We start from the raw sequence: 16,623 nt of genomic DNA, 5'->3' as shown, positions 1-16,623 counted from the left end.
GAATCATCGATCTTTTTCTTCAAGATTGAGATGAGTCGATATCGATCAATGATGTAAAAGCACTTCCTGATATTGAATTCCAAAAACCAGCGAGAGGTTCCCCACTCTTCTATGATCCGTCTAAGGGCCAAGTGGCGGCCTCGCCCTGAGTGGAAGTACAATGTATCTGAAACTCGAATCGTAAATGGATTTGAGTACCATTTTGATCGCTTCTTTCATGATCTTTTCTATAGGTCGAACTAGAGTGAGCGGTCGAAATCATCTAAATAATGATTTTTAACTAATTTGAACATAACTCAGCTAATTAATGAATGTCTTCGATCTGGATGTTAGATGTTTGAATTTATCCGGCTCCACGAACAAGATTTCATTTTGACTTACATGATTAAAAGAAAGTTCATGAGATTAGCATAGGTTTTGATTGTACACCTTCATCACAACCACACACAAATTACATCCTATGAATGAAGATGCATTTAGGAGACACACAATGACAAACTCCCAAACCTAGTAGTTCATCAACAGGGATGCATGGAAGCACAGATAATCTCCCTGCCACGACGTCATAACGTCGAGTGACATGATTCGTTCCTTCTTTAGCTAGCTAAAGTTGAATGACCGAGTTCTCCTTCAACTGTACTTAGATGTCGTTCTAACACGGTTTAGTATCGTCACACTCCTATTAGACCTCAAAATTAGTTCATCTAGCTTCTCTAACATCCTAAACATACAACCAAGTTCAACACTACAACCAAGTTGAATGAACTTTGTAAGATGGAGTTTGGAGGTTTACCTCTACTGCTACCATCAAAAACAAGCTTGAATGCGTTTGGCCGGAGTAAAAGCTCGAGAAGCATGATTCCGAACATGGAATTCGTATCTCGATGTTGTCGGCATGACTGACTCGAAAGCCTCGACGAGCAGCGCCACCTTCTTCTTTTTAGCTGGGGCGAGTTTCGTGACGGTTCGTCGGAGCGCGTAATCAACCATCCATTCTTCTGCATTTTTCCTGTCATCTATCAGCTGATGCTTGAGATCTACCTTCTCTGCTTCCGGGTCTGCCACCAATGGCAAGTAATTGGGTTCTCGTGGATTGAAGCTCCTTGGATCTTCTGATTCTTCTCCTACCCTTTTGCTTCTTGGATTCACTTCCCAGTTCTTGCTCCAAAGATCAAGTTCTTGGCTCGAGTCGACTGCGGTGCGGGATAACTTTGCTGCTTCTTTACCTTCCACGATGTCGACTGGCACGATGCTGTTATCGTTCGAAGAAGTTTCTTGCATCTTCAAATCACTAAGCTCCTCATTACCTGTGATTTCCAGGACTGCTGATGTTTCAGTGACAGAGATATCTTGGCATTGTTCATCAGACAAGTGAGCTTCTAGAGATTGGTTAGAATTTTCTTGAACAGAATTTTCAGCCTCATCTCCATGGTTTGAATCATCAAGCTTTTCTTGGCTGTCTATTTGATTATCGGTATTAGTATCGGTATCCGTATCGATATCGGCATCGAGTAATTCCTCTTGTAAGACGAGATCATTGTCCGGGAGCTGTTTCTCTGTTCCAAATCCAGCAAGTTCTCCATTCTGCAAATGAGTCTCTTCTGATTGATCTTCAAGCTCATCCAAACCATCACTTTCCATGCTCAAGAACTGTTGCTCCTCCCACTCTTCCATATCGGTATCGGTCGAACTGGTATTGTCCTCATACTCATCACCATGGAAGAAGATTCCTTCGGTTACCTCAGAGTCCATGGATCCATCAGAGATGTTCTCTACGACCGGTTTGTTATCTCCCTCATCATTCAACTCCGCTTCATCGCGCACGTTACAAGACGAAACACCAGCACAATCTCCATTCATTACGCTATCTAGATTAACTGATCCAGCACCATCTTCACCTAAACCAACCTCAGAGTCCATGGATCCATCGTAGATGCTCTCTACGACCGGTTTGCTATCTCCTTCATCATTCAACTCCGCTTCATCGCGCACGTTATAAGATGAAACACCAGCACAATCTCCGTCCATTACGCTATGTAGATTGACTGATCCAGCACTATCTTCACCTAAACCAACCTCAGAGTCCATGGATCCATCGGAGATGTTCTCTACGACCGGTTCACTGTCTCCTTCACCATTCAACTCCGCTTCATCACGCACGTCATAACATGAAACACCAGCACAATCTTCATTCATTACCCTATTGACTGATCCAGCACCCTCAACCTTATTTTCAGAAAAAATTTCAATGAAAAAATCCAACCCACCATCGTTTACCAAAACTTCCGGGATCATATCTTCATCTAGCACTTCCCCACCAGCATTATCAACCCTTTTCACTCCACAACCAGATGGCTCAACTTTTAAATTCTTCTGGGTCTTCAACAAACGTCTCCTTGCAGACAAGAAACACTTCAATGGAGGCACCGGAGCATGTCTATGGCCATTAAGCGAGCAGTAAGTGTAAGGACAAACTTTCATGGTTGAAGTTCCTTCAGACTCAGTAGCCCCATGGCTCAGCATGAGGTATGCTGGAAACTTAGAGTCTTTAAGAGTGGAAGAACAGGTAGCTCTATGAGAATTCATATCTGCACACAGAGCCACCCTCGAGGACTTCTTAAAACTAGGCGTCTTTGTCAAAGTCCTAACCAGTTTTTCACTGGAGCATTTTGTCAAACACCTTGTAGGCTTAAGGCCAGTAACAGAGCCATGAGCAGAATTCTCTAAACTCCTCCTTCTGGGTTTCTTAATATCACTACAAATTCGAGAACTCACCTGAGAAACCTCTTTCCTTGCATCAAAACAGCTCGTGGATTTCATGTAATTCGGCGAACCATCGCTGGTTCTAATCATGGATGGCTGATTCTGATTCTGATTCTGTTTCTGCTTGATTTCCGAAACATTCGAACAAATCGGTGGCGGTTTACCAGGCAGAGATATGTTCTTTCTAATCGGCGATGATGTTAAGCTGATATCCAAATCCGAAAGCTGGATAGCTCGTGATTTCTTCATCTTCTTCTTCAAATCAACTACTCTGTTTTTGCCATCTGGGTTTTGAGCGGAAGAACCAGAAGAACAAAAAGAAGAACTAGTTTTGAAGCTCGCAACTCTCCTCTCCCCTTTAACACCACTTTGAACTCCAAATTTGTTCGCCACAATTCTCTGAACCATCTTCCCAAATGGTTTGATTCGATGATGCGTTCTTCTCTCAAAAACAGGGGAATTTTCAATCGCTACAAGAAACCCAATACCCTTTTCGGAAAGTTATATATCAAAGAGAGCTCTAAAAGGAAGATTCGCGAAAAGCAAAGAGAGCCCAGAGGATTCTTTTCTAATTGGCCAGGATTTGGAAGAACAGTGGGTGGGATTTCTCCGTCGTTTGGATTAATAAAAGAAAAAAGTGTTTGAAGTGAATTTATATGAACTCGAACTCTGAGTTGCTTTGTTATTGTTCTTCTTCTTCTTCTTGTCTTTCAAGTAATTCAACTCATTCCCATCGATTAGGCCATTCTTTGCTTTTCTTCGCGCCTACATATACCGCCATGGATTTGAATAATCACCAACACTTTTATGTTCTTTTTTTTAAAAAAAATTGAACACAACATTAATATTCATAATGTTCATATTATAATTCAATTCCAGCAATAAATTAATTAATTTTATGCTATTTTTAATCTGATGCATTTATTCAAGCATAGCTCGACAGCTTCACGTATCTACTGTAGAAAGGATCTAGTCCTGCTTCGACTAGTGTCTCGCACTGTCAATGACAAACTCTTATATGGTTTTCAATCCATTAGGAGTCCCCTCACGAATGAATGTAGGACAGATATTTGAGTGCTCACTCGGGTTAGCGGGGAGTTTGCTAGATAGACATTATCGAATAGTACCTTTTGATGAGAGATATGAACAAGAGGCTTCTAGAAAACTAATCTTTTCCGAATTATATGAAGCCAGTAAGCAAACAGCGAGTCCATGGGTATTTGAACTCGAGTATCCAGGAAAAAGCAGAATATTTGATGGAAGAACGAGAAATCCTTTTGAACAACCTGTTATAATAGGAAAGCCTTACATCTTGAAACAGTTCAAGCTCACTATTAGCAAATATTGTCTGCTTTGACTCATTACATATCGTCATCAGTCTCACGGTTTTAAAATGTCTCTTTACAATCTCACAATTGATAAATGGCTACTATCATAATTACAATATTTTAAAATTAAAATTTTAGTTGTTTAACGGAGGAAGGGTAGTATGGTCATTTCACAAACAAAAGACACGTGTCATACTTTTAATTTGATGCGTGATATTATTCCACTGTTGACGGAGCGGAATTGGGCGGTGGCTTTACAAAAGAAAGGCAAGTGGTCGGCTTTAGTGGGCTGCTAGTGGGCCCTACTTTTGGGCCTCTGGTCCATTTCCACACGCTCCTCCTCTCTTCTTCCAAAATTAATAATTATTTATTCTTTTATAAATAAATAAAAGCCGGATTTTATCTCTTTTTTTTTATATATATATATATTTAATCTCAAATTTAAATAAAGATGAAAGAGACAAAAACCCAATTTTATATTCATATATTATATTAATTAAAAAATATTTATTTGAACTTCCATTAAAAAATAATTTAAAAAGTAATAATAAATAATTCAATCAAAAAATATTAAATAATTTTTAAACTTTAATATTTTTATGAATTCACATTTCTTTAAAAAAAATAAAAAATGGAAATTTGGAGTTCTTTCATTTTTTTAAAAATAATTTTTAAACTTAACTAAATAAATTAGGACTTAATTTATAATTTAAATTAATTTAAAATCTGCCAAATTCTGGTGTGTGCGTTTCCACGTTATTATGGTGTTCCCCATCACATCAACTCAAAAAAGTAACCAATATTTCACTGATTTTCCTTTTTTTTTATTTCAAATTTGAAAATCAGTAATAATTACATTATCTGATTTGGTAATTAAATTTATTTTTACATGAATTTTTAAAGAAATATTTTGTGAAAAGGTTATCATTACAAGCATGAGAATGAAATTGTGAAGTTTAGATAAATGTTCGAATTATAAATTTAGTCCCTCAAATTCGAACTTCCGTCCTTAAATTTTTAAAATTATAAAAATAGTCTAAATCTTTTATTATTATTAATTTGCGTCTGAAAATTTTAGATTTCACTTTAATAAATTAATTATTTTTAAAAAATTAAAGTTTATGGATTTTAATTTTTAAGTTTTAAGTATTTTCCTACTTTATTATTAGCAAACAAAAAAAAAATATTTTTTAGATAAATATATTATTATTATTATTATTATTGTATTTTTTTTATCTTCATTCCACCTTTATTTTCCTAATATTTGATAATTAAGATGGTTCAACCTAATCATTGACAAATTAAAAAAATAAATAATAATAAACTTTTAATATTCTATCTTTAAAATTAAAATAAATAATAATAAATGTCATTTCCGTTACTTTTTTTTTTCTTTTTTTTCTTTTTTTCTCCTTTTTAATTAATATCCACTTTAGTTCTTTAAGAAAGATATATCCTTCCTTGCTTTTATAAAGCAAATTATACATATATATATATATATATATATATATATATATATATATATATATATATATATTGGTTCATTAGGAAGTACAAAGAAATGGAGTCGGTGTAATTTAGGTCTCAAATGTCGAGCACGTTTTAAAAGTTTTAAATTTATGTGTATTTTCAAATATTTTACGTCAGTAATTGATAGTCTATAGCTCGAGTTTCTCGAAAAACAGATCGTAATATACACGACCTAATTTTGACATATGAAAATATATAAACTAAGATAGAACGAAATCCAGTTTAGGGACAAACGATATTTCAACCAAAATAAAGACTAATAGTTTCTCGTAGAAGAAATAGTTACAAAAATTGTGAATATAAATAAATAAAAGTGTTGCATTTTTGTGAGATCTCACGTTGGTTGGAGATCAAAATGAATCATTTCTTATAAGCGGACAATATTTACTAGCGGTGGGTTTAAGTTGTTCCAAATGGTATCAAACCGGGCACTAGGTGGTGTGCCAACGAGGACAGTGGGCGGTGTGCCAGTGAAGACGTTGGGTTCCCAAGGATGTGGACTGTGAGATCTCACATCGGTTAGAGAATAGCTTATATTCAAAGTGGACAATATCATACCACTGTAGAAATCCGTGATTACTAAATTATTATCCTCGAAAGTAGAGTCAAACGTGACTAAGTGTCGAACAAAGTACATCTCCAGGCTTTTTGGTGCGTCTACTGGGAGATGTTTCATTTATATAAAAAAAAGATTTTAATATTCATGAAGTTTTTAAAAATGTTAACGGTTTTCATTCGAAAATAATGGTACGAACATTTTTAAATTTTTTAAAAAATTTTAAAGTATTAGTTCTTTTTTAAAATTCAAAAATATTTTTTAAATGAGTATTTTATTAATTTAATCGTCTTTATCCAACATTTATTGTGACATTGATAGGCAAGGACATTATGTGGATAACTTTGATAAAACGTCATCACATATGAAATTAAACGCAATTTAGCGAAGAAATAGCCTACCTCTTCTAGAAGACTCGAGTCATCAGTGAAATACCACTGTAGAAGAGCTAGAATTCTAATCTTGTGTCGATACTGATATAAATACGAAAATAAATCATATCTTCTTTAATAAGAAAATACTCCTCGTATTTTCTTTCTTGTCTATCTTCTTTCATATTTGTAGGAGACCCGAGCATAACTTACCTAGCTACTGGTTGTCGGCCAAAAGTTTAGAGGTTCAAATTCCGCTGCTTCTTTATATATACGGTGATGGATTTAGAAATCAAGAATCCTAAATGATATTAGAGTGAACCTGAGCGTAACTCAACTAATTAAATATATATTTTCGATCAAAAGTTAAGAAGTTCAAATTTATCTGCTTCTGTACATTTAGAGGGAAGGATTTCGAAACCCTGAACCCTAAACCTTAACTTTATTCGATTGAACTTGAGCATAACTGTAACAGCCCAAGCCTATGGCTAGCAGATATTGTCCACTTTGGTTCGTTACATATCATCGTCAGCCTCACAGTTTTAAAACACGTATGTTAGGGAGAAATTTCCACATCCCTATAAGGAATGTTTGTTTCCCTCTCCAACCGATTTGGGATCTCACAATCCACCTCCCTTACGGTTTCAGCGTCCTCGTTGGTACACTGTCCGGTGGCTAGCTCTAATACTATTTGTATCAGTCCAAGCCCTTAGCAAATATTGTCCGTTTTGGCTCCTTATGTATCACCGTCAGCCTCATGATCTTAAAACGCGTCTCTTAGGGAGACGTTTCCACATCCGATCGAAAATGTTTGCTAAAACCACCCCATTTCAATGGTGATGAAAATTTTCTATTTATAATCATTTATCGAACAGAGAAATACAATTAATTACAAATAGTATGAAAAGAACAATAGAGAGAATAACAAATGAATAAATGTATTTGCCTTTAATAAAACGGCAAATATAGCAAGCCGTAATGTAAGAAAAATATCTATAATAAACGGTGGTCAACTATCCTTAACACCTATAAGATACGTATCGACGTCAGTTTCACGATTTAAAAACGGGTTTGTTAGGGAGGGAGAAGTTTCAACATCCCTAAATGGTTGTTCTCCTCTCCAACCGATATGAAATCTCACAATCCACCCCCTCACAGTCCCAGCGTCCTCGCTGACATACCACCCCGTGCTTAGCTCTGATATCATTTGCACAATCCAAACCCACCTCTAGCAGATATTGTTCGCTTTGACCCATTATGTATGACCGTCGGCCTCACAATTTTAAAACACGTCAATTATAGAGAAATTTCCACACCCCTATAAAATACATTTGTTCCTTCGTTCAATCAACCTGGGATCTCGTAATAACTCAACTAAACAAAAATATACTCTTGACTAAAGGTTTAGATGTTCGAATCTCTTTACTTTTCGACATTTACAATGAAAGATTTTAAAACTTTTAAATGTCGGACAAAAAAACACTTCAGGAGATGAAGGGTCATTAAAAGAGTCCAAAATTCACATCCTTAGAAAGGAAGAGACAGGTTAAAAAGTAAAGAAAAACAAACAAACTTCCGTATTTTGGTTCAAGAGAAAAGTCCAAGAACAGAGGAAAGATTTTGCAACGCCTCATTAAAATATCCAATTGGCTATGTGTGTTGGCGACATCAGCTGTCTAAACCACGTGCAAATTGTCGTTTCCTTCCATTTAGACACGCCCACATACGAACAAACGTCTTCAAACTTCCATTTCTATGCAGCCCTCTCTGCAAGAAACTCACACACAGTCGAGAAATGGCCACTGCTGAATCTTCTTCTTCTTCTCTCGTACCCCAGAGGTGATTGTTCCGGTTCTTGTTCTTGTTCCTGTTCCTGTTCTTGTTCTTGTTCTTGTGGATCTGGTCTTTTAAAAGGGCTTGCTTGTTTTGTTTTTGGATCAGAAATTGTGACCCTTTTGGGATTTTGAAGTTTTGATGGAAACCCTTTTGTTTTTTCTTTTCAGTTTCAAAAGGGTTGTTGATTTACTCTGTTTTTGGTTGAATTCAGTGCTTGTTTTGATGGGTTTTTGGAGAGATTTCATTTGGTTCATAGTTTCCCTTTTGAAGTAACTTGGGATTCTTTAAGAGTATATAAATCTAAATCGAATTTGATTCTTTTAAGGTTCTGTAATGTTTCGAATCATGGCATATGGGAAAGAGGAACTATAAAAGTTGTTCTTTATCAAACCCACTTTACCATTCCTCTTCTTTTGTATGAATAACTATCCAAGGAAGCTAAGAAATAGTAACAAAATGATTATTAGTGTAACGATTATTAGTGTAACGGCCTAAACCCGGATAGAAAAGTCGAAAGTGGACAATATCTGCTAGTGGTGGGTTTGGGCCGTTACAATTAGATTGAGAGTATAAGTATCGTAACGTTTAAGCTTTTTGGTTGATTTGTGGTTTAACATGATATCAGACGTGTAGATCTTGTGTTTGAACTCTGAGTATCGTCACTTTTTGCGGGTTGGCCTTCGGTTCATTGGGGAATTAACCACGTGAATATCAACAAAAATGAGCTTTTTGAACTCTTTTTGTTCTTGAAACATGTCCTGTTTGTTGATTGTTACCAAATAAAATGATCCCTTTGCTGTTTGTTGGATTTGGTAACTAATTGTTCTGCTTGCTTATGGTCATTTTTAAAGCTACCGTTGCCTTTCAAATCCCGAATGGCGAACGGAGTCGATTATATCGTATAGATTTGGTTGATTTTGATTGTATTGATGCGTCGATATGTTCGATTGTCGTATTATTCGTTATGATCCGACCGATGAATAATGTCTCAAATTGATATGAACTCTTGATTGATTCTTACCATTTTCAGGTTATTAGGGAAAGTGGCATTGGTCACTGGTGGAGCCTCTGGCATTGGTGAGGCCATTGTGCGCCTCTTCCACAGACATGGTGCAAAGGTTTGTTTCGTCGATGTGCAGGACGAGCTGGGTCGTCGTCTCCATGAAGACCTTGGTGGCAACGACGACTCGAACACTTTTTATTCTCATTGTGATGTCACTGTGGAAGATGACGTTCGTCGTGCAGTCGACACGACCGTAAGTAAGTTCGGTACACTTGACATAATGGTGAACAATGCTGGGATCTCAGGCACACCCACATCCGATATTCGCAACGTCGACGTATCGGAGTTCGAGAAGGTTTTTGATATCAATGTGAAGGCAGTTTTCATGGGAATGAAACATGCTGCTAGTGTCATGATTCCAAACAAACAAGGATCGATCATATCGCTTGCTAGCATCGGTAGCGTCATAGGGGGAATAGGACCGCATCATTACATAAGCTCGAAGCACGCCGTGCTGGGGCTTACGAGAAGCGTTGCAGCCGAGCTCGGACAATACGGAATTCGTGTGAATTGTGTGTCGCCTTACGCAGTTCCAACGTCCTTGGCTTTTGCTCACTTGCATGAAGAGGAAAGAACTGAGGATGTGATTACAGGCTTTCGTCAGTTTATTGGAAAGAATGCTAATTTGCAAGGAGTGGATCTAGAGGCTGAAGATGTTGCCAATGCTGTCTTGTTCTTGACCAGCAACGAGGCTCGATACATCAGCGGAGACAATCTCCTCGTCGATGGCGGTTTCTCTTGTGTAAATCACTCGCTTCGTGTTTTTAGATGATCGGCCTTATAGTCATCAAGGTGACTATCTACTTACGATTTACGACCAAAGCCTAAAGTATTTAGATTTTTTATGGCGGAACTTCAAATTTTGAATAATTTTATTTGGCTTGTTCTAATTGAGGTCCATACTTTTATTCATTCTAGTGATTTATTTTTTTAAAGTATATAATTATAAGTTTAATTATTATATTAGATTGTGTAGTGGGTAACTATAGTTTTTATTTATTTTTGTAGAGAAAGACAAAAATAATTTTGGAGTCCACGGATTTTGTAGTGGATGTTTGAGACAAACCAGATTTAGGGTGAGCGTTTAACTCAGAATTCTAGCTAATTCATGAGCAGAGCCAAAGAGTGAACGATACAAGTTAACAATAATATTGATGAAATAAAAGGAGCTCCGATGTATAGAGAGGATCTCACCGTTTAAGAAATAACCATAGAAATGAAGGAACCCAAGAGTGAACTGTACAAGCTAACAATAATATTGACGAAATAAAAGAAAGAGCTCCGGTGTATAGAGAGGAACCAACTGCGATGACTTTTAATTTGTATGAATCTATGCCAAAAATAGGCTGTAGGGATTTATCGTGACAAATTAATCTCCACGATTTTGTACCGATAACAATGATGTTATCAGTTCATCCCAACACATATGTATATTTAATATATGCAGATTGCTTACCTTTTTAGACATCTGATCTTATGATTAATGGACATATATACTCCTCTCTCGATCTGTATTGGTACTTTTAAGATTTGGTTCTTGAAATTTCTTGGGCCTTTGAAAATCAAATTTTGAATTAGATTTAACGAGATGGAGCGATTGGATCATGAAAATTTAGCAAACTAGGAGTTTAAAAAGTGAAATCTTTAAATTAAAATGAGAAATTAATAGAAAAAAAAACACAACTAACTTTCTAATACAAAGATTCAACTAAATCTATGAATAATCTAGAGAATGTTTAGTATCCCCAACCAACCATTATGTCAAAAACAAAGCTTACTTGAGCTAGCTTACTTGATACAAGGATTCAACTAAATCTATCAATTCTCTAGATAAAATTTAGTATCCCCAACCGAACCAAATATATATAATCTTTAACAAAAATGTGATTATGCAATAAAATAAAAGATAGAATACAACCTGCTTCTTGAGCAGATTTTCTCAATCACCAAGGAACTGGCGTTTCTTGGTTGTTTTCATGTATGGTCTAATCACCCATTCATTCTGAGCTTCCGTTTGGTCAACAGTTCCTAACTTTATCTGCACCAACCAACAACAATTTAGTATATATCAAAACCAGAAAGCAAATTTAGTATCTATCATAATATTGATAGCCAGCCAAAAACAATACTCAACACAGCAAAATTGCAGATTGGGTTAATGGTCGTAAGTGGTCGAGCAAGGCACAATTGGATTGGTGAAATTATTATGGGTCGAGGAATGATGGACGAGAAAAGATTATATAAAAAAATATGCATCCTAGTTCAAAAGGAAGATAGAAAATATTATCATTCAGCACCAAACGTTTTAGTTCAGAGTTCATTGGAAGTCATTTTGAGTTTGTCTGGCTGTTTTTTCTGGTTTCTCATTCTATGAACTCCAAAAGGACTACAGAAAATTTTGTCACCAAACTTTATATAGCTCTTGACTTTTGTGGAAAAATATCGGATCCTCCATTCAAGTTCTGTTCTATTAAAATCAAATAAATAGAGAAGTATTTGAGCAACTTTTATTTTCTTTTTCTAAGGGCATGCTTACTATGACAATAATCTTTTGACCATCTTAAAATTGATTCTCTCTTCACCATGTGGGCCTTTAGACGCTCAGAAACTAGAATTGTCATTCAGAATAATAATAATAATGTGCAAGACCATGGTGCTTATTAATTTGTCCATCAAATACTTTTAACGTTTGGAACACCTCGATTGCTTGGTTGTCCTTGTTAATTGAAATGGTTTCTCCAGTATAAAGTCTATCTAAAATGCAGGCAATAGACAAAGCAATGTACAGAATGATAGAATAGGTACCTGGTACAATCGCAATTCAAACCGTGGACCAATCTCCTTCAGCTCAATTGATTTAGCACCTCCATGCTTCTCATAAATATGATGCCTATAGTTTTTTTTTTAAAAAAAAATCAAATGACCAAAGAAAACAAGCACAAATTAGAAAAGGGTTGCTACTGAAGACAATACTAAATGGACATTTCCCTTCGTGAGACCATTTCAAAGACAATAATAAATGGAAAATTGACTGTATAGATAAAGAAATTCGAATTTTTTTATTTTCTTTTGATGAATAGCCAAACTTTTATGGAGAAAAAAGATAGGACAATGAATTAAAACAATTTCTTATGAAAATTTGTCATCTCTCGCAAAGTTTTTAAAATTCCAATTCAATCATTCTATATATATCATCTTTTTTTCAACATCTATTTGATGATAGGTTAACCAAAATAACTTGTTATTTGGATCATATACATTTGTAAACTTTTTTTTAAGAAAGTAAACAATTAACTCATAATAAAATGGATATTAAATATCAATGTCAAAATAATATGCCTAGTTTCGTCTCTCTTTTATGGATAACCAAGCTTTCATTAAGAAAAAAACGAAAGAAACCAAAGGCATATGAAAAAGAAAGCCCGCAAAATGCGGAGGCTGCCTATTTTGTTCAATATAGCTAAATCACAACAATTTATTTAATATTATTTACCAAACACTAAACACTAATTAACTCTATGTTATAGATGATTTTTCTACAAGCAGAGCAATCCCAAACTAAGCCTAAGTATCATTGTATCATAGTAAGCTCATCAGACCAACTTAACATTTTCTAGGGAAAAAAATTTAACGAACCTACCTGAATGAAATATAGTCAGACTGATTAGCAAAAGTAACCACACGTTTGGTATCTGGCTTCGGCACAGGAAATAGATGCTTTAAGACATTGGCCGTTCTTTCACCCAACTATCAAAAATAGGACAATGATGTAAGACAATAGGATGCAGAGAAATAGATTAAAAATGGGAGGAGAAGCTGATTAACAAAGTATCTTTACATAATGGGAGAACAAGGAAAACGTAGGCATTGATGTCCTCAAAATGCAACCACATATACACATGGGATATGGTGGCAAATAGAACGAGAACATTCGAATAAATGGTGGAGACTTATGGGGAAAAAAGGAAGAAAATATAAAATAGAACATTTCATGTTGCAGTAATTATGAGGTGTTAAGCTAACAAAATGATGACAAGACTATTAATGGTACCGGCATGTCAATAGTAGGAATATTGGGAAAATCCCAACTCTGAAAGTAGACATTATTTACTTTGAAAGGAATTAAGTAACTTTGGAGAAAAAAAAAAGATAATAGCTAATAACAATGTACATCCGAAGGTTTTTTTCTTTTTTCAGCTCGTTTCATTGTGTTCTACTCTAGAAATTTTAAATTCAGCAGTCTAACATCATACAATATTGTAATCCAATACAAATATCAAAATAAAGAGCACATGGTGATAATTAATAGACTTCCACGAAGTCTGTCAAATAAGAAGGTGACGTCATATCATAAAAATTGTGTTACCTTCGTGGTAAAATTGTTCAAAATTATGTGTGGATAGGCCTCAGGCATCGTTCCCATAGCTTTTTTATCCTTAATTTCATGTCTTGTAACCTCAATTGGAAAAGATGGTTAGCCTACAAGCTCGACCAACTAGTGCCAAAAACCATTAGTAAAAATAATGAATTCCAAAAGAACACTTACCACATTCAACAATCCAAAATATGCAGTTGGACCAAAAGGAAGGTGACTAATAATTAAACCATCTGGCACACCACGATGTTCATGAACTAATATAACATCTGTAAATTCGTGAGCTCGGCAGGTCTCTATAATCTCTGCGATCACCTAAGGAACAACAGAACATTTTAATCAAACAAAAGGCCTATAAATGAAGAGGAGATAAGTTTACCACCAAGCAAAGGATTTCTGTTAGATCATCTTAAATGCAACTCCACAAGTGAAAATACAGGGCATTCTTCTATATTTTCTGATTTTGCAAGCTATTAATATAGTAATCTAGTTTCTATCATTTTCTAACTGCCAAAGCTATAGTATTAGAAACATTTCATGAATATGCCTGGCTGGACCAACTAAAACACTACAACATACACACACCTTAGCTTATCTATGAAAAATCTGTCATCTTACAACACAGTATTAAAACACCCATGACTTGTTAACAGCCTCACAAGCTGACTGTCAAACGTCAACGCATAACCAGGATTTATCACTTGCTGTTCACTACTAATTTTAAAAACAATAATCGTGTATTCAAGTATCAACTATCACATAATGAAGTACTACTGTGTCTGAATAAGCTCGAATAACAAGAAATTCCAAATTCAAAGAAATGGCTAAATGTAGAAATGAACTGATAATAGAAAAACCAATAAGGTCGGCGAAATTAATACTAACCTGACCACCACGATTCATTCGTTGTGCATTGGGAAAAACAATTTTTAATTCCTGTTTACAAGATTGCCAATAAAACTCCAGTGAGGACCAAAATCTATAATATCTACTACAAAATTTACAAAGGAGAAAAGGATAGTTTATGCCAACCTTTGCAAACTGGGTCAAAGGTGCACTTGGATCCCGAGATGTAGTAATCAAAATTTTAGGATCAATTTGTGAAGCATTTGCGTACTCATCATCAATGTGTGTCCTTGGGACTGAATTTGATGTACACGAAGAGGCAGCCATGCATTAGCAACAATTTCCAGAAACAACTTGCACTCACAATTTGATATTAAGAATCAAGAACTCTGTAAAGAATTTGGACAACAAAAAATGCCAAGCCCAAGATTATCTTCACTTCCACAATGGAGTACCAATAATCATGGAATTAAAATGCTGTGGCCAGTATTATGTGCTCCCATCAATTAGCTTCACCGCACTCAGTTTTCTTCTCCACAATCCAATCTTTTTTTCCCTTCAAAAACCCACTCTTCATCCTGCTGTAACATAATAAATCTCCGATTTCATAGGAGAGAGTGGTAATTTCCACAAACCACAATTATGGTACAAGATTCTTGGCACCCAAAATGATCCTTAATCAAACCTTTCTTTTCTGATGAACGTTTGATTCTATGGGCATTCAAATCTAACGCATAAAGAAAAATATTTTTCTCTCTTCTTCGGATTAAATATTAAACAATTAAAAAAAATTCCACAACTTACCAACTAAGCTAATGAAGAAAGATCTATTTTGAATGCTATAATTAAATACCCTCACGTTAACTCTTAAGGGTAAACTCTGTGCTCGGAAAGAAATGTGAAATGATTGAAAAGAATAGAAAGAATGCTCTTAAAACCATTGGCATTAGAGGTTAAAGATCCCAGATAAGTCATTGGCTTGAAGATGATAATCTCATTAATTCAGACATTATTCGGAGAAGGTTGGAAACAAAAAAAAAAAAAAAGTGTTAACCTTCCCTGTTTATTTGAAGAATGGTTAGAGACTGGTACCTGCTGTGAGATCATCCTCGAGTTCAATTTCTTTACGAAGTGCCGCCTCCTCATTCCGGAGTTCAGTAGGAAAAGGTTTTCCCTCTGCAGTAAAAAAATCCACAAAATTATGATCTGGAAGTTGACGATTGCAAGTTTAGGAGCTCCAGCGGTTGCTTAAAAAATTACTCATATTACTTCGGATACAATCTTTTTTAGTTTCCACGATGGTGCCTTCCTTCAAACCGCTATTGTAACTATCATGTCTTCAATATAGAATCTAATTGAGAATGGTTTGAACTCTTTGGACTAGTACTTGGCAGGTTAATCCTCATATTTCGTACTCTCCCTTATTTTTTTCTTTATCAGTGTCGTTTCCTCCTCGAGTGGGGAGGTAAGAACACAATCAAACAAAGAGATGGAATACCTTCTAGGGCTTCTCTAATCTTCCGCTTCTTCTCATAAAGCAAACGTTCCTTGCCTTCTAAACTCTTTCTGTACAAATACTCCCTCCTCAGCCGAATGTTTCTTCGCAACATTGCCGCCAAATCCTCACCTAGAGTCTTCACATAGATAAACGAAAAACAAAAATAACTTTAAAAAAAAAAAAAGCATTCCATCAATTAAGATAGTCATGGACATAATAACATTCATATGCACTTATTTAAATTACATTGAATAATAAGAACTCGAAGAAAGACGGTGGCCGATGCGTCAAGGAATCGGAGAAGTAGCGGCAATTATAGTAACGCGCGGCGAGCGGCGAGCGGCGAGCAGCGTGAGCGGAGCAGGGTGCAGCGACTGTCGATGGGAGGGAGGGGTGGCTGAAGCTAAAATAGGGTTTAGAGAATGGTTTTAGAAAAAAGGAAAAAAAAAAAAAAAAA

General features: G+C 35.6%; 3 protein-coding genes across 6 annotated transcripts; 1 reads left to right on the top strand and 2 right to left on the bottom strand.

Annotated features, from left to right (window-relative positions):
- Nucleotides 1-382: 382 nt before the first annotated feature.
- Nucleotides 383-3,495, bottom strand: LOC111445048 (calmodulin binding protein PICBP-like). 3 transcript variants are annotated; one of them, XM_023083251.1, is made up of 2 exons: nucleotides 1,909-3,495; nucleotides 383-1,740 (listed from the first exon to the last, which is right to left on the bottom strand). In XM_023083251.1, the coding sequence occupies exons 1-2, from the start codon at nucleotides 3,169-3,171 to the stop codon at nucleotides 808-810; spliced, it is 2,196 nt and encodes a 731-aa protein (XP_022939019.1). In that variant the 5' UTR covers nucleotides 3,172-3,495; the 3' UTR covers nucleotides 383-807. The 3 variants fall into 3 exon arrangements, with proteins under 3 accessions (XP_022939019.1, XP_022939020.1, XP_022939017.1); XM_023083252.1 differs by having other exon boundaries at nucleotides 383-1,893; nucleotides 2,224-3,494; XM_023083249.1 differs by having other exon boundaries at nucleotides 383-3,494.
- A 4,613-nt stretch (nucleotides 3,496-8,108) lies between these two features.
- Nucleotides 8,109-10,342, top strand: LOC111445228 (xanthoxin dehydrogenase). The gene is made up of 2 exons (XM_023083490.1): nucleotides 8,109-8,387; nucleotides 9,415-10,342. The coding sequence occupies exons 1-2, from the start codon at nucleotides 8,344-8,346 to the stop codon at nucleotides 10,217-10,219; spliced, it is 849 nt and encodes a 282-aa protein (XP_022939258.1). The 5' UTR covers nucleotides 8,109-8,343; the 3' UTR covers nucleotides 10,220-10,342.
- Nucleotides 10,343-11,120: 778 nt separating this feature from the next.
- Nucleotides 11,121-16,600, bottom strand: LOC111445227 (U3 small nucleolar ribonucleoprotein protein IMP4). Of its 2 annotated transcripts, none has more exons than XM_023083489.1 (10): nucleotides 16,413-16,600; nucleotides 16,167-16,333; nucleotides 15,761-15,844; nucleotides 14,855-14,964; nucleotides 14,708-14,758; nucleotides 13,994-14,137; nucleotides 13,814-13,903; nucleotides 13,088-13,194; nucleotides 12,253-12,337; nucleotides 11,121-11,485 (listed from the first exon to the last, which is right to left on the bottom strand). In XM_023083489.1, exons 2-10 carry the CDS (start codon nucleotides 16,276-16,278, stop codon nucleotides 11,387-11,389), a joined length of 882 nt encoding a protein of 293 aa, XP_022939257.1. In that variant the 5' UTR covers nucleotides 16,279-16,333; nucleotides 16,413-16,600; the 3' UTR covers nucleotides 11,121-11,386. The 2 variants fall into 2 exon arrangements, with proteins under 2 accessions (XP_022939257.1, XP_022939256.1); XM_023083488.1 differs by having other exon boundaries at nucleotides 16,167-16,302; nucleotides 16,413-16,599.
- Nucleotides 16,601-16,623: the final 23 nt, after the last annotated feature.

This window comes from Cucurbita moschata, unplaced genomic scaffold (assembly GCF_002738365.1).
Source record: "Cucurbita moschata cultivar Rifu unplaced genomic scaffold, Cmos_1.0 Cmo_Scf00007, whole genome shotgun sequence".
Lineage (NCBI taxonomy): Eukaryota > Viridiplantae > Streptophyta > Magnoliopsida > Cucurbitales > Cucurbitaceae > Cucurbita > Cucurbita moschata.
This window is presented reverse-complemented; position numbering and strand designations above follow the sequence as displayed.

What these genes read in the sequence shown, in the direction of transcription:
- LOC111445048 (XM_023083249.1), bottom strand. Translation starts at nt 3,171, where the DNA reads ATGGTTCAGAGAATTGTGGCGAACAAATTTGGAGTTCAAAGTGGTGTT.
- LOC111445228 (XM_023083490.1), top strand. Translation starts at nt 8,344, where the DNA reads ATGGCCACTGCTGAATCTTCTTCTTCTTCTCTCGTACCCCAGAG. An exon ending in TCTTCTCTCGTACCCCAGAG is followed by an intron (nt 8,388 to 9,414) that starts GTGATTGTTCCG and finishes TACCATTTTCAG; the next exon opens with GTTATTAGGGAAAGTGGCAT.
- LOC111445227 (XM_023083489.1), bottom strand. Translation starts at nt 16,278, where the DNA reads ATGTTGCGAAGAAACATTCGGCTGAGGAGGGAGTATTTGTACAGAAAG. An exon ending in CTTTGACCCAGTTTGCAAAG is followed by an intron (nt 14,759 to 14,854) that starts GTTGGCATAAAC and finishes TCTTGTAAACAG; the next exon opens with GAATTAAAAATTGTTTTTCC. An exon ending in TTGAATTGCGATTGTACCAG is followed by an intron (nt 11,486 to 12,252) that starts GTACCTATTCTA and finishes TGGTTGGTGCAG; the next exon opens with ATAAAGTTAGGAACTGTTGA.